Raw genomic sequence first — 24,057 nt, 5'->3', positions numbered from 1 at the left:
TTATTTAGCAACATGTTCTAATTCAAGTGATAAGGGCATATCCTCCATTAGCTAAATCACATAGCTAAATCACTTCATAGAACAGTCCAAATATGCATTTAATGTATTGTGCCAAAAGACAGCGTCTGCGTTGTTTTCTTTTTAATGATCAAATGTAGACTCCCAAAGATTGATCAGTGGTGATTCTGAAGCTGTCTTCTTGCCAATCAATCTAGATAATTATGAAAAAGCATATATTTATGAAGATAGCAATGTTCAGTGAACGGTAAATATCAGGCATGTCTATACCACAAATTTGTATCAGTTTCATGCCATTTTAAAAGCTTGTAGCTAAAGAATCTCAAGAAACATAGTATGGTGAATGTGATTTGCTACTTTAAAAGCAACTACTTAGGGAGAGATGCTACCATCATGAGGTCTTATCCTACACACCAACAGAGAACTAAATTTGCTAAGGCTGTGAATGCACTATATCTTTAAAGCCTGTCTAAAGCACACAACTTGTGCACATTCAGCTTTATGAATGTGGCAAAAAATAAATAATGGAAAGCGATCAGGGTTGTGGGAAAAATGACTTGGGAAATCTCACCTCCATGGAGCCCAGTGTGTTTTGACTATACACAATTATGGCTTTAGGTGCAAACCCCCACGTGAGCTGCGGGCTTAATGTATAGCAAAAGCTTTTGGAGGGAGAGGCTCCCACGGAGCAGTTCAGTGTGGACCAAATATACTCAATAGGTATGAAATGCTGGCTGGCTGCTGGAGGGATGATTGGAAAACCAAGCGCCCGGGCTGAAAGAGAAGGAGTGGAATAGAATATACTGGAAGAACACACAGCATGCTGGCTGGATCCATGAATGCCAGCACTCCATATGACGTCATTTTGTTGCAGGACCTACCTGTATGTATACATTATTGAGCATGTTATTGTATACAGTGGTACCTCCGGTTGCGAACTTAATCCATTCCAGAGGTCCGTTCGTAACCAGAAACCGCTCGTAACATGAGGCACACTTTCGCTAATGGCACCTGCTGCTGCTGCCACGCCACCGGAGTGCAATTTCCTCTCACATCCTGGGGCAAAGGTCGCAACAAGGAGCACCTACTTTGGGGTTAGCGGAGCGCATAACCCAAAGGATTTGTAAGGGGGACGGTACATAACATGAGGGACCACTGTACAGCACTATTTTTCTGTTTAAAACAAAGGTGCTGGAACTCACCAAGAATGTTTCCTTTCTTCTCTTATAATAGCAATGGCGCCCACCTGAGAGGTTCCGGCAAGTTCTGGCTGAAAAAAGCCCTGACTGTACAGAGGCCAGGCTTGATTTGCCTGTTGCAATTACAGTAATACCTCCGTGATTGTCCGCCTCGTCTAGCGTCCATTCCGGCGAATGTCTGCGGCAAACCTGGAAGTACCAGAAAAGGTTACTTCCGGGTTTGCCGCTCACGCATGCACAGAAGCACTGAAACACACATCGCTCATGTGCAGAAGCGCAAATGCTCTGCGTGCATATGCAGAGGCGGTGCTTTGCCTTGCATCCTTTTCAGCTAGCAGTCAGGGCTCCGGAACGGATCCAGGTCGCTAAACAAGGTCCGACTGTAGTCAGGTTCTTGGTTCACTCAGCAAAGTGTAAATGCTACCTGAACTGGGTCATTAAATGGGCTCCATTCAATTAATTAGTACACCAATGGGCAGTTCATCTAGTTTAGGTTTAGTTCAGCCATTTCCAGCAATCCATGGGTCCAAAATGCAAATCATCTGACTACAAAGAAACAGATCTCAGCCCAGCTCACCATTTCCTCTATTCTTCATCGTCTGCATTATTCTGCTCCTTCTTCTTCTTCTTCTTCTGACCTTTCTTCTTCTTCTTCTCGTCTCTCTTCTGCTCTTTGCTCTGCTGACTTTGGTCTTCGTTCAATATTTTCTGAAAATGCAGTGTTAATGTGTGCTTATACACACCCCCACACCACTTTCAAGATCTTCAGATCATTCCGACGCTGTCCCTCAAGTTCAGCAACATGTTATTCTAGTTTATGTTTATTGCTTTGAGAGGCATATGTCCAAAAGACAGTTTTAGCGCAGGGATTCCATGACCTTTTATAAGCTTTGTGCTAAATATCCACATACCTTTTTTTAAAGCATTGGAGGGAACTATTTGCGCCGGCAAAGATTGCTTTGAACACGGTGGGTACAGAATTTTCTCAGTAGAGAAATAAATATTGCAGGGTCCAGCAAGGGAGCTTGCATTTACTTTTTGAGCACGACAAGGTGGTGAACGGTCTTCCTTAACCCCCAAAACATTGAGGGTAAAGCCTGCCTACACTCTCTCACAGATTGCCCTGAATGCTTTGGATATTAAGGAAGACTCTATGCCCACTCCACCCAGCCAGCTAATTAAGCTGAAATGATAATGGAAAAGGCTTGTTTTCTCCTGCTCCAGAGTATGTCCCCAACCAATGGATTCAAGCTACAAGAAAAGAGATTCCCATGCAACATCAGGAATAACTTTATGATAGTAAGAACTGTAAGATAGTGGAACGGACTCCCTTGGAAAGCGATGGCCTCCCCTTCCTTGGAGGTTTTTAAGCAGAGGTTGGGTGGTCATATGTCATGGGTGCTTTAGATGACATTCCTGCGTGCTTCTATGATAGGGTTGCCATACGGTTGGAATTTCCTGGACATAGCAGGAAAATGGCAGTTGGAAACAGCATCCAAGTGGAAATCGCTGAAATGTCTGGGAAAATGCAAACATATGGCAAGCCATGTTGGAAGTCTAGATTTTGGCGAATTTCCTTAAAAATAGCTCAAAGGGTCAATTTTAAGATTTTGCCCAACCACTTTGGGGAAAAACTTTTTTTAAAGAAGCTCAAAGCTCAACAACTTTTTTGTCTGAATTTTTTTACTTTTGGGCAACCCTATATTCTATGATAAATAGAATTGCCCTGTTCTGCCTCCCCTGGGTCCATGAATTAGCTTTCTTTTATTTACTGGGAAAGCTCATTTGCTCCTCACGATTGTATGGGAGAATATAAAGGCAAAACGTAGGAAAGTGATGGTCAGACATATAAGAGTATTGTTGCTCCCTGGACAATATGACAAGTGAATTAAGGGCAAGGATCAGAATGACTCTTTCCTTAGAGTGCAGAAAGAATGTAGAGTGCGGAATTCATGACAAACTCTTCCCTTTCACATGCCCACTCACATTGAATCTACACTTCAGACTTCTCATGAGATGCGTTTGGATACCTTACTATCTTTAGGCAGAAACTCACGTTTTTGTCTTTATCGTCTTGTCCAGTTTTCTGTAAAGCAAAACAAAGGCTTACTTCTAAACATCAGCATTTCAAAGAAAAACAGAGAGCAGTGCAGCACAGCAGGTCACGGGTGGAATTCAACAGCATGCTCTTCCAATCATTCTGTATCTACAAGCATTTCTTTCAACTTGCCAAGTGGAATAATCCCCCTTTCCTCTGCCTGCACACTGTTCTGGGAGATATCCCACCCCTCCCCCAAGCCAATTTCTGGGGATGTGTGGGGCACAGGAGAGAAGCCTTGTTGTACAAGTGGGAGTCCTTGTGCAAGGGTGAATCTAACTCAAAGTGCATAGTGTTGTAAACAAAATCTGCCCTGTCCCCCTTATGGGGTATCCAAGAGCCCGTATAGAGGCCTTACGTGGGTTCCCTATTGGTAGGAGAAAATAACAGAGGCCAACCAGAGAATATTGAGAAGCAATGCAGCTAGTAAGCCTGATCTTTATTGATCTATTGCAACAGGGTGCTCTCCTCACATGCAGGAGGACGGAGGAGGACCTAGAACAAAGGTGTGCCTGCCCTTATATAGACATTTTAAATTCCCTGCCCTGGAGTTCAAGACCAGCCCTCCATACATCACACATACATCACAGAAGGGGTGTAACCCAAGACCACCACCCCAAACATCATACCTACATCACAGAAAGGGCGGTCTACAACAGAAATTTGAGTGCTGTTGTTTTTCCTGTCTGCCAGGTTATCTGATAATGCCTTATCTGATTGCCTTTCCTGGTAGTCTGGCCATTCCTTTGAGATGGTGATTACTAAATTCCTGTAACAAGGAAGGTTTTTTCACCTCCTCCCTCCTTGCAGAGAAACATTTGGTCAGCTTGGGAGTCAAAATGGTTTCAGGACTGTCTTCCTGTGCTGCTTCAGACATGTGGTTTATATATTTATGTATGTGTTTGCTTGGTACATTTATGAACATTTATTATATATCTAGACCTTAAAATTCTTATTACAATAGCAGAAGGATACTTTACAGTGCTGAACTCTGAACCATTTTAAGATACCTTGCCCTGTCTAGGTGGAGGCAAAACAACCTTCCCACCCACCCAATTTTATGGAATTGGTATAAGGAGAGGAAAATCACATTAAAATAAAATCTAGGAGGATGCCAGAAATCAAAGGAGCTGGGTTTGTCATTTAGATCCCTCCAGGGTTCTGCAAAATCCAATATTTTGTTAAGGAAAATCAGTTCTGTACTGAAAGACAATGGCATGGAATAAACAACTGAAAGCAGGGGAGGGCTAATGAGACTTACCACTCCAATATTGAAATTTATACCTGCCTGGAAGAAGAGAGACAGGGGTTAATGTATATATGTTTCTTTGGCTGGCCTACATTTCATGAGACAAAAAGGATCTTCCAAACTGGATTATTTGATGTATGATTCTTTGTATGACAGCAGCTGTTACATTTCTTTCACTCCATTCTGCTCCTTCTCTGCATCACCCCTAGGATGATGTTTACAATCCCTAGCAACTGTTTATAATAAGCGTATGTTGATGCTGGGTAGCCATATTAAGCTGCCTTATTACCATTGCTCTGTAGCTCAGTGTCAGGGCTGCCAACTCCGAATAGTAGCTTCTTTCTAGGATCTTAAGTAGGGATGGCCAAATCTGTCAGTAAGTCTGTTTCTCGTTTTTTTCTAATAAATCAGTTTTTCTAATCTAATCAGTTCACCTCATTTCTGTATCAGTATGGGATTATTATTATTTTTTAAAGAATCCTAATGGAAATCTATCAGCATTTGAGTGCACCTTTTTCTAATAGATATACTTTAATGCAATATTTTTGCAATCAATATTTCCTAATATAATGCATTGGTGTTTTTTTAAAAAATGAATCCTCTTTTTTGATACACTTTCCCTTAAAATTCACATTTTTTTTTTGTTTGGAGAACGTTGTTGCAAAATTTTAAAATGTGTTTTGGTTCTTTTATTACTTTGGGAAATTTTTCCCCTCTCTCTATCTTAAGCATTGAACCTTTTACAGGCCTGCTACTAGATTTCCTTTTAATTGGGACTACCAACGGATGTAATCTTCATCATCATCATCATCTATACATCCATCACATTCCCCAACACGTAACTCACCATAAGTAGAAGTCTCAAGCAAATGGACCCTTGGACTGGCTGAAATCCTGGAATTTCACATCCTTTATTCACTTCTACAATCTATAGTTAAAACCGTAATCGAAATGATTCAGTAAAATGTAACAAATATTTCAGATTTCCCATATATCCCCATTTACTAGAATTTTAGCATCATGGCACAACGTGCTACATCTTCCCAGGGAGGGAGGCATTCTTTTATGCCAATCGTTCTTTTATGCCAAGAGTATTCTCTTTGCAGTTGTCCAAGCTGACATGGCGTTATTCCAAGTAGAGCAGCCACACATTGTTAAAAAGGAGGAAATGCACCAGCCAAAAAAGAGGACAAAGGGGGACACAGATTTTCATAAAATTTGTGCATCCTCATTTATATGTGTAAATCCGAATTTAGTAATACTTGCTGTAATTTAAAGAGAAACGTGAGGTTTCCAGAACCTAGCTGTTGATGGCAACTTAAAGACCACTTCTGTCCCTTATAGGGTTCTTTAACTTTAAACCAGGTTTCAGCTGGACAAAGTGACGACTGTCCTCTGGCAGCCCTTCAAACAGGGAATGGTCCTCTCTAAAGTAGGGCACACGGCTGCCCTAATTCCAAGATGGCCTGTGGGTGAGCTGATTACTCTGGTGTCACCTGGCTGAAATAAATCTGAGTCAGGATGAAAATTAAACCTGAATGCTTTTGGGCTGGGGTGAGGGGAAGGAGACCAACCCATTTATATCCCACAGCAATTGTGGTCAGCAATGGTGAGTATCACATTGCAGAAATGAATTGACACCCATTTGCTCCCTGGAAACATCAGTTGTCATTTATTCTCACTTCTAAGGTGGCACTCAGCTAAGTTAAACTCAGAAATGAATGGGCCTGAACCAGCTCAGCCCAGTGGTTCCATCAGCCAAAGCATTGCTTAGATCCCCTAATCGCTTCCAGCGGTTTGAGACCCGTGGGCGCTGCCTGGCTTTAAAAAAAAGAAAAAGAAATTAATAGGCCTAACTTGGCTGTATTCATTAATTCCAATGGGTCTACTCTGAGTAAAAGTTGAATACAATCCCTATGTTCAGAGTTCATTTTTCCTGGTGCATTGACTATGATCTAAGATTTCAGAAGCTGCTGTTCTTGCCATATTTTAAACTTTATAGTAACAATTTCATGGGGCCAGCCCCCGCCTTATAACTGCTCCTTATTTTTTTAAAGGCTGAAGCAAAAAGAAAACCCGGCCTTACATATATTACAGCAGAAATAATTACATTTTAAAAATATGTCTTGATGCACTACTATCAAAACTGAAACAAATAATAACTACTATAAATGTAATTTGTGGATCTTACTGCACTCCAGATTTCTCATTATAATGGCAGAATACAGTTCAGCCTATTCAGCCTTAACTAGATGGACACATTTGCGGCCCTATAATGCATGTAAATGCATACTTTAACAGGCTAGCAAAATTGTATCCGGGTAACTACTTCCACTTTTTGTTGTTTTTTCTTGGTCTTCCTAGATTTTTTTAAAAAAGAAAAAGAAAAAAAGAAAAAAGTGATTATTTTGCTTCCACAGTGGAATTTTAAGTACAAGAAGAACATGAAAAGTTCATGGAGAACCACAGGCCATATTCTTATAACAGAAATCAGTTCAGGAAAATGTCTCCCATTTGCGGACAAACTATGCCAGAACACACCTAGATCATTCATACACACCTAGAACTGTCCTAGATAACCCTTTGAAACAGGGTTGGAAGTTCTGGAACAACCCATAACAATAATCCTGTAAGTTCCCATCTGAAGTCACCCATCAGCCTAACCTTTTTTGTTACTGGAACAGCCTTGGACACCCCCAGTGCCAGAAAACAGACGAAAAGCACACCAGCCAGGAATGGCAGCCTCATTGTGTCCAGATCTAGTCTCTTCACAGCAGGTTTTGGGTTATCGAGAATGCACTGTTAGGCTACCCAGTTCTGATTTCTATTTGTCTTTATATCCTATACAGAGTCACACAGCCTGGAAAGGCAGCCCAATGGATCCTTCTCTTATGATAGCCCTCCCCTTTCCCTGTCCTATATGACTGTCTTGCCCCCCGCCCACCTCAGTTCCTCGTTGCTTTCAAAGTTCTCCGTCTTTCATTCTTCTCCTTATCTCTCCTGGCATTCACGATGCCTTAAGCAATACCATTTAGGAAAAGGACTCTTGCATACATGGCTGTCTAAAAGTCTGTCAAAGGTCTCTGAGCTCAGTTGCGTAAGAGGCAAGAAGTCCTGAGGTGGGCCTCAAGTGTATTAAAATGGCTGATCAAGAGTGGTGGTTGGGGACTTGAATGAAAGATCTTCCATGAGCACCGAAGTTCTTCCATGAACTTCAACAAGGCCCCTGGCAACTCCTAGGCGCATCCCATATTACCCATGGCACCATGGATTGTAAAAAGGTAAAAAGGTAAAGGGACCCCTGACCATTAGGTCCAGTAGTGGCCGACTCTGGGGTTGCAGCGCTCATCTCGCTTTATTGGCCAAGGGAGCCGGCGTACAGCTTCCGGGTCATGTGGCCAGCATGACTAAGCCGCTTCTGGCGAACCAGAGCAGCGCACAGAAACGCCGTTTACCTTCCCGCCAGAGCGGTACCTATTGATCTACTTGCACTTTGACATGCTTTCGAACTGCTAGGTTGGCAGGAGCTGGGACTGAGCAACGGGAGCTCATCCCGTCGCGGGGATTCGAACCGCTGACCTTCTGATCGGCAAGCCCTAGGCTCAGTGGTTTAACCCACAGCGCCACCCGCGTCCCTCTACCATGGAATGTAGATAGATACAAATAAGCATGTGTTGATGACAGGAATGCCATATTGACTTCATGGACCCCGACCACTCACTGTTCCACATACAGCACATGTCTTCTCCTCAGAAAGAGCCATGGCATATCCCCCATCAGAGCTGCTTCATAGCCTCACATGTGGGTCACAGCCCTCACAGGGGCATTTTTCTGATACCAAAGTTTTCACACAGCTAATGCAGAACGCTGCCCCAAATAATACTTCTTTAAAATCTGAGTAAGTGTAACGAGAGCATTTCGCAAGGGAGGGAAACACGGAGCCACATGGGCAAGGATAGTCACTACAATAGCCAGGTCTCAAGCAGCAACGCCAAGAGTTATCCTCATTGCTCAGATCCATATGAGAAGCAGCAGTTGTGTATTTGATTCCCAATCCTCCATAATGCAGATACTACCATCTGCGTTTCCTGATGTCAACAATAATTTTGAAAGTCTTCTAGCATGCCTGCTTCACCAAGAATGCTAATAAGTTGTTAGAATATTAAATGAAACCTCTTTATTTGCCGTTGTTTTTTGAGGAAGCTTTGAAATGTAATCTATTACCCCCATTAAAAAAGGACAGTTTAGATTAGCCTTTGCCAACCTGGTATCCTCCAGATGTTCTGGACTAAAATTCCCATGGCTGATGGGAGTTGCAGTCTGGAGGTCACCAGGTTGGCAAGAGCTGGTTTAGATGGCAGGTTGTTTGGAGCAGCAATTTTTAAAACAAACAGATCTTTTAGTCTACTACAGTAAAATATTTTGTTACCCTATCTAGTTAACAGCTGTTGGTGGGATGATTGGTAAGGCCACAACAACTTCTTATAAACTCTCATTTCTTTTCATTTCATCATTACCAACAGATATAGAGCGGTAGGAAACAAAAAGAGAATAATGATGTTTTAGAAAGACTTGCGTGAATTTACTTGACAGGGCTGATATTATATTAAATTGAACTGTACATACCAGAATGGGAAATTCGGGACGTATGGCAACACTAGTATTCAGAAGATCTTGGGCAAGTACGCTTGGCAGTTAATAACAGAAGTATTTTGGGTGTCATCCTAGGTACACTCATTTGGAGAAAAGTTCAATTGAAATCAGTGGGGTTTACTTTTGAGTAGATGCAAACAACACCGGGTTGCCGAGTGGGTCATCTCTATGGTCAGAAAGACAAGCAAACAGTGGAAAAAGAGCTATGCTAGATTTTAAAAGGTAATTTTTTAAGAGCCTCGTGAATAAGACAGGAGTTTATGATATGAGAAAGAATGTTCTGAATGCTGTCATAAATGTGTATTCAAGACCTAAATTTATTACTCAGTTAGACATTGGCTTGGATTCTGAGATAAGTTAACAAGGAAGTTGGTGGAAGGAGAGTTTCCCATCCCTTACCCCCCAAGCAACTACATGAAGGGCCACAGGGCTCCTCTTTAATCATTTGGGGTGGCGTGTGAGAGGCTGCTGGGAAGGAAGGAATCATTCCAAAATTGGAGACGCCTCCAGTCTCCCCTGCCCCCAGTATGGACTTAAAAATTTCTTCCAGTTTATTTTTCCATGCATTCTTTTAAAAATCTTGACCTTTTTAATGGGTTGTTGGGTCCTGCAATATTTATGGATAAAAATGTCCCTTTCGTATTTTTGTGTGTTAATATATAAACATGAAGGGATGCGGGTGGCACTGTGGGTTAAACCACAGAGCCTAGGACTTGCCGATCAGAAGGTCGGCGGTTTGAATCCCTGTGTTGGGGTGAGCTCCCGTTGCTCGGTACCTGCTCCTGCCAACCTAGCAGTTCGAAAGCACGTCAAAGTGCAAGTAGATAAATAGGTATCGCTCCAGCGGGAAGGTAAACGGCGTTTCCGTGCGCTGCTCTGGTTCGCCAGAAGCGGCTTCATCATGCTGGCCACGTGACCCGGAAGCTGTACGCCAGCTCCCTCAGCCAATAAAGCGAGATGAGCGCCACAACCCCAGAGTCGGCCATGACTGGACCTAATGGTCAGGGGTCCCTTTACCTATACATGAAACCATTCTATCCCAAAATTAGCATTTTTTGAAATTGTGTCTGTTTCCCATGTATTTTATGCCGTAAGTCACTTGGGCACACCTTTCATATGTGCGAAGAATAAATATAATATATAAGAATAAAACCAAAAGAACCATCAGAAAAGAACAAAAGGAGTGAAGAAAGCAGGAGATATCCTATCTAGAAATAGTACAATTTAATCTAATGGATTTTATACATATATCAAATTCCTCTTCTTGGAAATCTTCTTGCACCCATGTCTTCTTCCTTCAACATACCTGCTTCAACCTCATCAGAATGGCAACAATTCCATACATTTCTTAGATTCAGTAGATCTTTTGGTCGGTGTTTTGCTTTTAAGCTTAATAGTAACTTAAAAGGGAAACAGCATGTATAAAGTATTCTTCCAGATTCTATATTGCCAGCTTTGAAATTAATTGAATACTGCACTCTCTCAGCCCCTAATATTGAAATTTAGATTATATTAATGAGCTCTCCAACAAAATATGGCAGTCGGGGGGTGCTCTTCTTTTTTGTTCCGAGTCCCCTTTTTCAAACATAAATTCTTGCCCTGTGCCAACATACTTTTGTTTTTAAGCTGTTTACAGTTTTACATTCAGGCTGCAACTGCTGTCCCAAACCATTTCTCATTTCCACAAAAGCCCCACAGGAAGCTGGGATCCAGCATTGACTGTAAGTATGTGGAAATGGCTACAATGGCTACGTCAGAAAGAAGCAGACCTGAACATCTGTGATATAAAAAGTTATGGGGTTTTAGCAGGAAACTATGAGACATGCACTGATTGCAGTCAGAGCAATACTACCGGTCCATAACATTTAAAGGTTTACGTCGGGAGCACAAATGTTCACGAATGCCCAATAAAATGGACATCTGGAAAGTCCCTCAGTCAACATCCCATGGCCTTTGAGCACGCTCAGTCCATGTTGAACAAAAAATGACAGATTCATCAATCCTTATCCCAGGATTAACACATTACAGTTGACTAACCTGAATGCTTATCGTAGCATCAGTCACTGAAGCCAGGCTGTCTCTGATTTTGCTTTGCTATTTGCAGGGGGGGACGCGGGTGGCGCTGTGGGTAAAAGCCTCAGCGCCTAGGGCTTGCCAATCGAAAGGTCGGCGGTTCGAATCCCCGCGGCGGGGTGCGCTCCCATTGTTCGGTCCCAGCCCCTGCCAACCTAGCAGTTCGAAAGCACCCCCGGGTGCAAGTAGATAAATAGGGGCCGCTTTCTAGCGGGAAGGTAAACGGCGTTTCCGTGTGCGGCTCTGGCTCGCCAGAGCAGCGATGTCACGCTGGCCACGTGACCCGGAAGTGTCTTCGGACAGCGCTGGCCCTCGGCCTCTTAAGTGAGATGGGCGCACAACCCCAGAGTCTGTCAAGACTGGCCCGTACGGGCAGGGGTACCTTTACCTTTACCTTTATTTGCAGGGGAGTAAAGACCTATTTATTTTTGTTCCACCAGTTCTGTTTGTGCTATTCTTTTTCCTCTGATGTATTTATTTATTGTAATTGCTAATTATAGTTTTAAATTGTCAAATTGTTATTGTTTTTAAATCATGTCTTCATTGTTACTGTGAAACACTTTGAGAATCATCATGGCTGAAATGTGGCACACCAGTATTGTAAATAAAAACGTATAGATAAGTAAATGTTCGCAGCTTTCTTCATAAGGCTACAGGGTCTAAGTCTCTCAATAATGCTGCCCATATGCAAGCTTTGCACTAGATGAAATGACCTGTGTAAACTACTCTCTCTGGACAAATACATTTTATACTGTGGACCAGAAGAGGGTGTTAGAGTTATAACTACCAGGAAACGAGAGGCATTATTATTCACTACAGTGAGGGAGATGGTAAGCAGATATCTAAAAAACCAAGTGATTGTTTTGTTCCACATATAAAGTGGCATTAAAGAATTGTAACCCAACGATTCTTCATACATGGACTGACGGAACTTCCAATAATAAATGTTTTCCTAATTGTGCAATTTGATGCCTAATTCCTTGTGATTAAGTCCCACTGAACTCAGTAATTTTCTGAGTAAATAATAATTAATAAAAAGTGCTGTAAAAGATGTATTTTTCGCTCTATAAGATGCACCAGATCACAAGACGCACCTAGTTTTTGGAGGAGGAAAACAAGAAAAAAATATTCTGAATATCAGAAGCGAGAACAGCAAGAGGGATCGCTGCGCAGTGAAAGCAGCAATCCCTCTTGCTGTTCTGGCTTCTGGGATAGCTGCTCAGCCTGCATTTGCTTCATAAGACGCACACACATTTCCCCTTACTTTTTACGAGGGAAAAAGTGAGTCTTATAGAGCAAAAAATACGGTAATTTTCATTATCATTGCGTAGGGGCTCCTGTTAAGGTCTCTGTCGTTGGTTTTACTGCACCAACTATTTAAAGTGTTCTGTTTTAATCTGTGGATTTTCAAATTTTGGTGTTTTTCTTTTTATTTAAAATGGCATAGGATCTGCCTGGGAAGAGAGGGGAGGGGAGGGGAAGGCAGTGGTTCTTGGTAGGTGGCAGGCGGTATGGGGAGGTGCAGAACAGGTAAGGGACACACAGCACAGGCAGTTGGTGACTGTGCTGTGCGCCAGCCCCTCCTCCAGCCTAGGGAATTGTGACTGTCCTATCAGCCAACCCTCAAGTCTGTGGCTGCCGTTGCTGAATGACAGGTCGGCTCGGAGTAAGACCTTATTGATCCATGATCTGAATAGGAATGAGGAGACCAATCTGGTCTGTATCATTATCACTGAGACTTAGGTGGGTGAACAGGGTGGAGTTGGGACTCAGCTACACAGGTGCAAATACAATGTATTAAGTGTGCTTTAAGTGCATTATACAAATGTGACACTAGATGACGATGGTGAGTGAATTCAATATACTTTTCAAAACGCTTTTTTAAAAAGCATTTTCACAGTGTTTTTTATATGTGTCTAGATTCCACCTTGGTCTCATTCAGCTGTGCCCACCTGGGGACTTAGTGCAGCATGAGGGCAGGTTTGATGGTCAGAGAGGAGGAGATGCTGTGGTCTATAGAAATTCTCTGTCTTCTCTCCAGGCTCCCCCTCCCCCTCTCTCATGTGTGTGTGTGTGTGTGTGTGTGTGTGTGTGAGAGAGAGAGAGAGAGAGAGAGAGAGAGAGAGAGAGAGATTGGGCATTTGGGTTGGATATGGGACTCTGCTGGTTTGCTGCTCAGTGGTCTCCCTGCCTGAGCTGACAGAGCTGGTCTCAGAGGTGGTGTTAGGGACTCCTGGACTGCTTGCTGGTTTGGTGGGACTTTCATGCCAGTGAGACTGGCTCTGGGGTGGTTCAGGATTTCATGGCTGCCATGACGATGGGGCTGTTCCAACATGTCATTGGCCCAATGCATGTGGCAGGACACATTCTGGACCTTCTTTCTCTCAACTAGGCGGGAAAAGAAGGATCTGAAAGTACCCATGTTTAAATGAAGCCATGTTGATCCAGAGCTTAGGGCGAGGAAACGAATGACTTAAAACCAGGTACACATTCAAACTGAGCCTCTTCAGTTGAGTTTAGTCATGCTAGCCCAGGTCTCTTTTTCTGTAGCAACTGATAATGCTTTCAGACCTTGAAAGAGAACCTGACCTTTGGAATTCTGCTCAATTCTTGTGGGGCAACTTTATCCTATATGCTCTTGATTATCAGTGATGGGTCGATTAGATGTCTTTCTTAGTTAATGATTTCTTCCGATGGGCCTAAATTAGCAGGCACCAGCTGGCACTGTAGGAAAACCTTTCATCAGGAAAAGATTCTTGGGCAATTGAGGTCACGCAACTACTTATCCCAACAAACTTGCTCTCAATAGATGCCTTTAGATAGAATTCATTGACCTCAATGCAAAATATGCTCTGGGAGCTAAAACGTATGGTCAAGAGAACCACATGGAACATCTCCTATGGGGCTGAAACATTTCAGATTGCAGATTGGGAGACATGGGTCTCAGTGGTCTCCTCTGTGCATGGGCACCCCACCCAGAAAAGAAAACATACCAAAGGAAAAGGTTGTAGGCTGATTTTCTAAAAGAGATGCTAGTTTTTTAAGTACAGCTTGTTTCTAGGTGCAGAGCACGCAGACGTGTTTTCTCACTTCCCCTTTTTGTGGTTGTTGTTGTTTAGTCGTCTTAGTCGTGTTCGACTCTCCATGACCCCATGAACCAGAGCATGCCTTGGAAACTGTCACTTTCTTCTCAAAGCTTCTCCTTTTTTATGTCCATGGAGTTTTCCTGGCAAAATACTAGAGTGGTTTGCCAGTTCCTTCTCCAGGTGGATCACATTTAGTCTAAACTCTCGGCTATGACCTGTCGGTCTTGGGTGGCCCTGCACGGCATAGCTCAGAGCTTCTTGGAGTTCTTCAAGCCCCTTCGCCACAACAGGGCAGTGATCCATGAAGGGGCTCTTTGTGGTAGACGCCAACAAAAGCTTTCCCATATGATTCTCCTGAGTGCTTCAGCTCCAAGTGGCAGCATTTACAACAAGGTCCCCCATGCAATTGTAAACCACTCACTCCCTACGCACCTTTCCAACCACAATGGCACTTTTCTGGTCCCCTGCTATTGCCAGTTCTGCTGTGTGTGTGCTGTATACCCATGTTTAAATGAAGCCATGTTGATCAGAGGGAGGGAATGCAGGAAGGCAGAGGGAAGGCTGGCAAACTCAAAGGGCAATGAAGCAGTTGGTCACACACGGGCATCAGCTTATGCCTCTCCATTCTGGGCACCTTGGTGTGCATCTAGTTCATCCCTGTCTTTGATCTCCAGCAGCAGAAGCAAGGCATGGGCATTGAGGGCCAACTCCAGTTGGTTGGAGTATGGTGCTGATAATGCCAAGGTTGCAGGTTCAATCCCTTGTATGGGACAGCTGCATATTCCTGCATTGCAGGGGGTTGGACTAGATCAGTGTTTCCCAACCTTGGGCCTCCAGCTGTTTTTGGACTACAACTCCCATCATCCCTAGCTAGCAAGACCAGTGGTCAGGGATGATGGGAATTGTAGTTCAAAAACAGCTGGAGGCCCAAGGTTGGGAAACACTGGACTAGATGATCACCTAGGTCCCTTCCAACTCTATGATCACCCACTTTGGATTTCTTTTGGGTACTAAGATCCCCAGGCTGAGCAACTTGCAAACAACAAATCCTCTGTCTCTGCACAATCTCTTCTCCTGGGTTCTCATTTTGCTGCTTACAGAACTGAATGGAGGAGTTCCTATTGGGAGCCATTTGTGAAATTATCGTCTGCTATATTGCATGGTTGAAAAACATTGTTGATAACAAGAATGTCGCAGTTCAGGTGCCAAGACCTGTTTCTTAACTGCAGCAATGAAATCGATAGGATGTGCCAAGAGTATGACTGATCCTCATTTAGTTAGCTGGCTAAAACATAGGGAAGTGCTTATCTTATCTCTCAGAATATCGTTTGAGAATTGCAGCTGAAATGTACCTGACAAAGTCCAGCCTGGCATCCTGCCTGCTAAATGGTTCCAGTCAACATTCATCCAATCAACTTAATATAGCAATTCCCTCCCCTGACTAGTAGAGTAATTTTGATCTCACAGATGGGATAGAAATATGAATCGGAATAGTGGGGCTCTTGGCTGCAAATATACAGTTAATAGCTCCAACTTCCCCAGTGGTGCTGTATCCAAAATTTCAGCTGCAAATTATATACACACTATTCTTTTAAAGCACGTTCAAAGCACAGTTTTCTCCTCAAAACTTTCTGGACACTGTAGTTTGTCAAGGGTTTGGGGGAATTTGAACTCTGTGAGGGATAAACTACAGTGCCCAGTTTGCTTTGAGGAGGGGAAATATGCTTTGAATGTGGTTTAAGGGCACAGAATAGGCCTTCACCATGTTGGCGCCCCACTTTTGGAATGCTGTCCCAAGGAAGGCACCATTATTACTTAACTTTTCTAAATTTCCTGCATTTCTTCTCCACCAGGCCTTTGTATTTTAGTAATCTACGGGCTCCTTTTCTCTTGAGGCAATGTAACCCTGAAGCTACAGACCAGCTCCTTCTGGGGAAGTGCAACCTCATCTAGAAGAGGCCATCTCCCTACTTCTTGGACCCAAGAACCTGGAACACAAAGCAGCTCTGTCTTACCAGCATTCTACTTCAATTTACTGGCCCATATCCAGTCCATCACCACGTTCAAGCCCTGGTCTACCACCTGAACGGCAACTCCTGATTCATATGAAACAGACAGATAGAGCTTAGTATTATCTCCATATTGATGCCATCTCACGTATATCTCCGAAGGACAGCTCCCAGCATTTTCAGACAGATGTGGGGGACACAGGGGGGCAAGGTGGAACCCTGCATTATGCCACAAGACAACTCCCATAGTGCAATAGCTCTCACCGTAACTACTTTCCGGAAATGACCCTGCAAGTAGGAGCAGAACCACTTAGAAGGATGGCGTGGTTAAAAGTGTCAAAAGAAATCTAGGAATCTAAGGAATCTAAAACAAACAGGGTTGCACTTCTCCTATCTAGCTCCCAGAAAATGTGGGTGACCAAGGCAGTTTCAGCATCATGAGCTAACTGGAAACCAAACTGAAATGGGTCCAGATAATCAGTTTCTTTCAAGTATCCCTGAAGCTGGGCCACCACTCTTCCCCCACAATCACCTTGCCTCCAAAGTGGATATTCCTCACTGGTGATAGTTGTTACACCAACCAAAGCATCACAAAGCAGTGTGCAAGCTCCAGAACTCTTCATCAAGCTGAACAGTAAACAGAGTAATGGGTGGGTGGGGAGAGGAATCTTTTTTGGCTGATGTTGTAGCCAAACAATATTAAGATGAATGGGAAACGAGACAGTAAATATTCAAATGAAGCTCTTTATGTGCTGTGCAGGTATTAGGTTCCACCTGCTGGGAACAAAAAGCAGAACAATGACTAACTCATTTCTGAAAATGTAACAAAATTGTTTAACCATTTAACCACTTGACAAAATGTTATGGAGAACTCAGAAGCTTGCCACACCAATTTTGTATATTTTGGTTGCTTTAATATTTTGGTATTGTCCTAAAACAAACTTTGGAATTCTACTCATATGTGATGCTTCTTCAAATATTTAATCCAAGCACCCAGCCTACAGACAAGTGGAGTGGGACTTTTTAAATTAATAAATAAAATCATAATCATCAATGTTTGTTAAGTGTTTTAAATCAGTGGGCATTTAGAGAGTGCTGGAGAGAAGGAAAGAGTTGAGAAAGTATGTGTGGGACTTCAAACGTAGTCTAGAACTGACTGAAGCCAAAGGTAGGTTGCTGAAGAGCTATTATCATGCATGTTTGAATTGCTGGCAGCACACATTTCAAGTTCCTGATAGGTTCACAGAGATGTAAGAGTCGTTGTTCCTCAGAAAGTCAGTGTTGACTTTTTACTAGGCTTAGAGTGCTATACAGTGGTACCTCGGGTTAAGAACTTAATTCATTCTGGAGGTCCGTTCTGAACCTGAAACTGTTCTTAACCTGAGGTACCACGTTAGCTAATGGGGCCTCCTGCTGCCGCTGCGCTGCCAGAGCATGATTTCTGTTCTCATCCTGAAGCAAAGTTCTTAACCTGGGGTACTATTTCTGGGTTAGTGGAGTCTGTAACCTGAAGCGTCTGTAACCCGAGGCACCACTGTACTTGCTACTCATGTGTAAGCTTCACTGAGTTTAGTGGGGCTGTATATAGAGTTGAGAGTACAGGATTCTCACCCCTGTTTAAAATACTTCACCACCGATTTAGAAAATACACATGCTAAGATGTTGCTCTCAAACCAGTCCTGTGTTGAGCAGGCATGTCAATGCTATTTTATTTTATTTTATTTTATTTTATTTTATTTGGCACTATGCAGACACAGACATCTTCAGCAGGAGAGGTAACTTAGTACAGTCTGATCTTGTTTGCCTTGGCTGACCTGACAAATTCAAACCAATTAGCTGCCCTATACTTAGATTCTCAGAATTTGAATTGGCAAAGCACCTAAGGCAAAACGAACAACAATGGTCAGGCTCTAGATTGAATGCTCTGCACTTGTCTTTCCTGCCCTTATTATACAAAGTGGAACAGCTTCCAAACACCACCTGGGGTTGGTTACAGCAAGGCAGTATGAAGAAGCTTTGTGCTCTCTCTTCTTGGGTCAATATTTAATTTCTCTCAGCAGTAAGACACCGCAAAGAGGATTGATAAAAGTTTGCTAGTTCAAATAAGGGCTTTCAATTAAACTAAACCCCCACCCTGATTCCTTTTCTCTCTGTGTTTTCTCTCTCTCTCTAAATCAACAGTCGCAGTTTAATATGTTATTCATAGCTGTACCTCAAAGAACTGTGGACTTGGGAACACTTACTCACTTCAGCTGGGTTTTCACAGGCACCCTTTGCAACAGGGTAAATAATCAGTTTTAGAAGCTAAATCTTATAGGGCCATGTGACTAAATTGCACTTTAGTCAGCCACACCAGTGTGTGAATTGCTTTCGAGATAAGTGAAGGCATATATCCCCCCCAGGGAACTAAGGAATACCCCAGGTTGAGCAGAAATCACCTCTGTGTTAAGCTCCCCTCTTACAGCAGATAAGGATGGCATTTGATGGCACCTGGAAGGTGGAGAAGAGTGAAAACTATGAGAAGTTCATGGAGGCGATGGGTAAGATCTGGATCCCCTTTGCCTCCTATGACAATGTTTGTTATCACTGCTATTTGAAAGCTTGGTGGAGATGCTGCCCTTCTTTTCATGGTCTCCTTAGCCACTGATGTTCTGCTGCACTGTCTGCTACCTACTAAATCTCAGCTCTTCTATCCTCTTCTATCCTTTAGAGAGAGCTTCCTGAAAAAAAAATACCTTGCCAGTAAATGAATCTTGCACAACCATTAGGGTTGCCTCTCCTCCTCCTCCTCCTATTCGTCCAACACGGGAGATGTAGTGATGTTGAAATGTTTTGCTAGGTTTTTCCCCCGCCTGCAGAGGGAAAAAATATATTTAGCACTGCTGGCACGTTGCAATAAAGAATTCACTGGTCTTTATTTTTATCCTGCGCTTTTCTTGAAGCAACTCAGCGTGGTGTGCGTAATTTATGTCCTTGCCACCACTGTTTTATCTTCACAAGCATCCCTGTGAGGTGGGATGGCTGATAGCACGTTTGAAACATTCTTTCCTTCAGAGAATTCTGGGCAATGTAGTTTTACCCCTCACAGTCACAATTCCCAGTACAGTGGTACCTCGGGTTAAGTACTTAATTCATTCCGGAGGTCCATACTTAACCTGAAACTGTTCTTAACCTGAAGCACCACTTTAGCTAATGGGGCCTCCTGCTGCCGTCACGCCACCGGAGCATGATTTCTGTTCTCATCCTGAAGCAAAGTTCTTAACCTGAAGCACTATTTCTGGGTTAGCGGAGTCTGTAACTTGAAGCGTATGTAACCCGAGGTACCACTGTATCCCTTAACAAACTACAGTGCCTATATATATGTGTATATATACACTGGTGGGGAAGAATGTGCTTCCTATGTGCTTTAAATATGTAGTATGTATGCAGCCAGTCACCCTCTGAGCTTCACGGCTAAGGAGATTTTTCAACTCAGGTTTTCAAGCTCTTGGTTTCACACACACACACTAGCTCTTATCTTAGAAATTTACCTTTCCTCTTAATTGTGCTTGCAAAACTCAAGGCAATGATTTCCTGCTCTCATACTTTTCTAAGACTTAACATCTCCTTGAGCACTCAGTGGAATATGCCATATGCCCACTACAAAGCATTTGCAGCCCTCAAGCTGCTGTTGGAATCCATTTTATAAAAAAATTAAATTTAAAAACCGCCCCATATCCACAGGTCTCAGGGTGGTTCACAGGATTAAATCTCATCAACCCCAGCCCTCTTCAGCCCATACATTCACCCTCCTCCTATAGGCCATACATTCACCCTCCTCCTACAGGCCAGCCACATACAGTGGTGCCTCGCAAGACGAAATTAATCCATTCCGCGAGTCTCTTCGTCTTGCGGTTTTTTCGTCTTGCGAAGCACGGCTATTAGCGGCTTAGCAGCTATTAACGGCTTAGTGGCTTTAAGAAAAAGGAAACAAACTCGCAAGAACTCGCAATACGTTTCGTCTTGCGAAGCAAGCCCATAGGGAAATTCGTCTTGCAGAACGACTCAAAAAACGGAAAACCCTTTCGTCTAGCGAGTTTTTCGTCTTGCGAGGCATTCGTCTTGCGGGGCACCACTGTATATGCAACTTTCTTCAGCTGACTCTCACCCACTCCTGAAAAAACCTTCCTGCCAATATTTGGTGCTTCCAAATAAGGGCTTAATATTGCAAATGCGTCATTGAGATATTCCAAATGGGTGGTTTATAGGAAACAAATTCGATTCAGTTCACATTTGGAGGCAAACTTACCTAATCTACACTTTCTGAAGCACTGTATTTTACTCTGCAAACCACCTTGAGCTCTTACGATGAAGGGCAGTATATAAATCTTAATAATAGTAATAATAAACCCCCCATTAAAAAAGAAGTCACATTTTTCTTAATTTTGCAATGCAATCCTCTAGTCGAGTAATGTGTGTGCAAAAGTGCACACACTAGGGTAAAGTGTGCATATAAAAATGAATATGTTAGTGAAAATAGCAAAGAAAAATGCTTTATAGTAGGGAAAGTTGCTCAGCAAACAAGACTAATATTTGCATACCAAAATGTATCTATTAGGAGAAAACGTTTGTGAATTTTTGTGAGGGTAGTTTTTAATAATTGCAAACTGATGTAAAAATGTGAAGAACTGAAGATTGGAAAAACGAGAAACAACAAATTATTTGGGACAGGTGGTTTTTTTTTAATTAAAAAACTTAGTGCATTTTCCAGGGAAAGGGAAAATCCAGATTAAATGAGAAGAAACGCAGGCTTTGATACTGACTATATCAGGTGCACACTGCAAAAAACTTGCATGCATGAGGAATGTACATTCCACAACGAACATCTGGAAGCGGCTCTACATAGCTGTTTCACGTTGAGCAGCATCAATTTATGCCACCCTCAAGATGTTTTCAATGATATCTTCCTTCTCCCTGGCTCAGAAGAATATAGAGAGCTACATAAATCAATTGCTGAATGGATTTACACTAATGAAGGCTCTTTTCAAAGAGAGCAGAACAGAAGGACAGAAAGTCATCTATGTACTCAGGGTTATTGAGGTAACAAATATTAAAGAGAAATGTCAAGGACCCGGCATTAGTTTGTCCGATGTGCTTTCCAAGCCTTTGTCTATGGCGTATTGCAGATCACATATGGTTCACACACTGCCTTAAAACCATGGCAGACCAAGAGCATGGGGATATGCAGAAAGGATATCTAGAATGGGTGTGTTAGCAGTGAACACCATAGAAAACTATTTCAGAGGTCAAAAAGAAGAGAGTCTTGGGTACAACTTGCTCAGTGCTAGCCTTCTATTAGTCAATTTGCTTGCTTTTTTTCTTTTTTAAAGAACATTCCTACTGGGTGTTTTACTTGCTGCCCTCTTCCCTTCCCAGGTATTAATTTAGTAAAGAGAAAACTAGGGGCCCATGACAACCTGAAGATCATTATTCAACAAGACGGAAATAAATTCACCATCAAAGAATCCAGCAATTTCCGCACAATAGAGATAGTATTCAACCTGAAAGAGAATTTTGACTACAGCTTGGCTGACGGAACTGAACTCCACGTAAGACACCTGTTCTCCTGTGATGGTTTGTCTCTGTGGGGCAAGTCTGCAGTACACAACTGATTTGGTTTGGGGTGGTTTCTAGGAACGTTTAAGCTGAACCATATTTTAAAATGTCCATGTCTTTCTTTACGTTGTAGGGCAACTGGGACCTGAAAGGCAGCCAGCTTGTAGGCACATTCAACCGGAAAGATAACGGGAAGGAACTTAAGGCACTGAGAGAAATCGAAGGAGATGAAATGATTCAGGTACGTTCAGCAGGAATAGCTAACGGATCTTCTTAAGTTTTATCTTCCTTTGCCAACAACAACAAAAATCATTTAGGTTCTTGACGAGAAACAAAGGAGTTGTTCTTAAATTTTGACCCTAAGCCAATTTACTTGAAAGTACAATTTACTTTCCGTTTAAAGGAAACAGAAAGGAGATACCTGTTTTTCCTCGGTGAATTGAAAGGGTTAGGATTACAACCTGAGGGAGACATTTCTTCTTGGTCATAAAAGTTCAGGACTTGGATTACCTCAACCTGTTAAAAAAAAAGATATTATAACAAGTGGGAGCTGCCACAGTGCTCCTGTTCAGGGTGTCAGCCAGCTACTCAGACTTCAGCATGCCATCCCCAAATTCTTATTTTTCTGTGTCTTCACAATAAGCTTACTTATTGGGATGATTCTGGTAATTCTGGAAACCTTTGGGTTTCCCCAAACCTGCTGATACTGCCCTCTTGTGTTTCCGGTGCCATTTTGGCTAAACAACTTCTATTTTCTAAAATAATGCATAAATGGAAGCACAACCATCGTTTGAAATTCTCACTTCTCTAAATTTTGTAGGGCCTTTCTCTGGCCAAGTAATGTCTATGAAACAACAGCTACTAGCATAAAATGTGCATACAAATGCATATATTTCTGAAAATGCCATACAAAAATGCATTACTAGCCAGGTGAGGGAGAGGGGAGTCCACCCATTTGCTGTCTTCCACAGATTCACTTCCTTTGTTCCCCTTAATGTCCCTCTAAATATGCTTTGGGTGTGCTTTAAATATAGGGTGTGGATCTGCTCAGTAACTGACAGCATTTTTCTCTCCTCTCCTTCCTCTTCACACTCCAATAAGTAACATTCTGATTCTCTCTTTTTTGTACTATTTCAGACTTACGTCTATGAAGGAGTTACAGCAAAGAGAATCTTCAAGAGAGGTTGAACAACAGCCCAGGATTGAAATCTGAAATAAAACTGTACTTTATTTATGGCAACTGTAATTTCCCCACCGAGCACAAGAGTAATGGAGTTCTGATATGCTTGCCAACATACTATAACTGAAATGCAACTAATGTATGTTTATAATACCCATGTCTGTTTAGATAAATCAGTCTTAGCAATACCATTTGTCTACCTTTTATAAATAATGATGATGGTGTTGGTGGAAATAAACATTACTTCTACTTTGCTTTTTGGAAGCCACATTTGTCTTTCATTATTGCACGTGGATGTTGTTTTCTTTTTTAAAAAAACACAAATTAGATAACTCCATTTACATAATGCAAACAATATGAGGGCACAACCCAGCACTTAAGTCAGTTTACTTGATCTGCCGCCCTTTCCCTTGATGAACAGATTTACAAGTGATATTAATATTACCAGTTTAAAAGATTTTAAAATAATTAAAAATTATTAGTAAAAGAGGTGAAAACATCAGCACCTATGTGTCTGGCTAGGCTTGCCTAAGCAAAAAAAAAGTTTTAACCAGGCACCGAAAAGAGGACAGCAAAGGCAGCCGCTACACTAAAGTATCAATTTCTTACAACCGCAGAGCAAATAATGTTGCAGATCACCTATTCAGTACTTGGACTTTCCCTTAGACACTTCTGCCCCGAAGGAAAGAATGAAAAAAAAGTCTATTGAAACACGACAATACCGTTTTCCGACTCTTCTTCTTTCTTTGACTATCTCTATGTCCTCTATGACGCAGTCACGCAAGAGGACATAGAGATAGGAAACGAATAGAGTCGCACCTCACAAGCACATCCTGTGTGCAGGTGAGCCTCTACCTCCGCTCGCTTCCGCTTTAACCGTATGGGCGAAAAGTATAG

General features: G+C 42.4%; 1 protein-coding gene and 1 long non-coding RNA gene across 5 annotated transcripts; one reads left to right on the top strand and one right to left on the bottom strand.

Annotated features, from left to right (window-relative positions):
- Positions 1–20: 20 nt before the first annotated feature.
- On the bottom strand, positions 21–24,005 carry LOC144328858 (uncharacterized). 4 transcript variants are annotated; one of them, XR_013394163.1, is made up of 7 exons: positions 23,800–24,005; positions 19,121–19,237; positions 5,412–5,492; positions 4,577–4,603; positions 3,274–3,303; positions 1,795–1,925; positions 21–211 (listed from the first exon to the last, which is right to left on the bottom strand). It is a non-coding gene; the product is annotated as an uncharacterized LOC144328858 (long non-coding RNA). The 4 variants fall into 4 exon arrangements; XR_013394162.1 differs by lacking the exon at positions 23,800–24,005 and adding an exon at positions 590–792 and having other exon boundaries at positions 19,121–20,217; XR_013394161.1 differs by lacking the exon at positions 23,800–24,005 and having other exon boundaries at positions 19,121–20,217.
- On the top strand, positions 18,788–23,414 carry FABP2 (fatty acid binding protein 2). Its single transcript, XM_077933989.1, has 4 exons — positions 18,788–18,925; positions 21,801–21,973; positions 22,114–22,221; positions 23,118–23,414. Exons 1-4 carry the CDS (start codon positions 18,859–18,861, stop codon positions 23,166–23,168), a joined length of 399 nt encoding a protein of 132 aa, XP_077790115.1. The 5' UTR covers positions 18,788–18,858; the 3' UTR covers positions 23,169–23,414.
- Positions 24,006–24,057: the final 52 nt, after the last annotated feature.

Source organism: Podarcis muralis, chromosome 9, assembly GCF_964188315.1.
Source record: "Podarcis muralis chromosome 9, rPodMur119.hap1.1, whole genome shotgun sequence".
NCBI classification, from domain to species: domain Eukaryota; kingdom Metazoa; phylum Chordata; class Lepidosauria; order Squamata; family Lacertidae; genus Podarcis; species Podarcis muralis.
The sequence above is the reverse complement of the archived record's forward strand: the minus strand, read 5'-3'. Positions and strand labels throughout refer to the sequence as shown.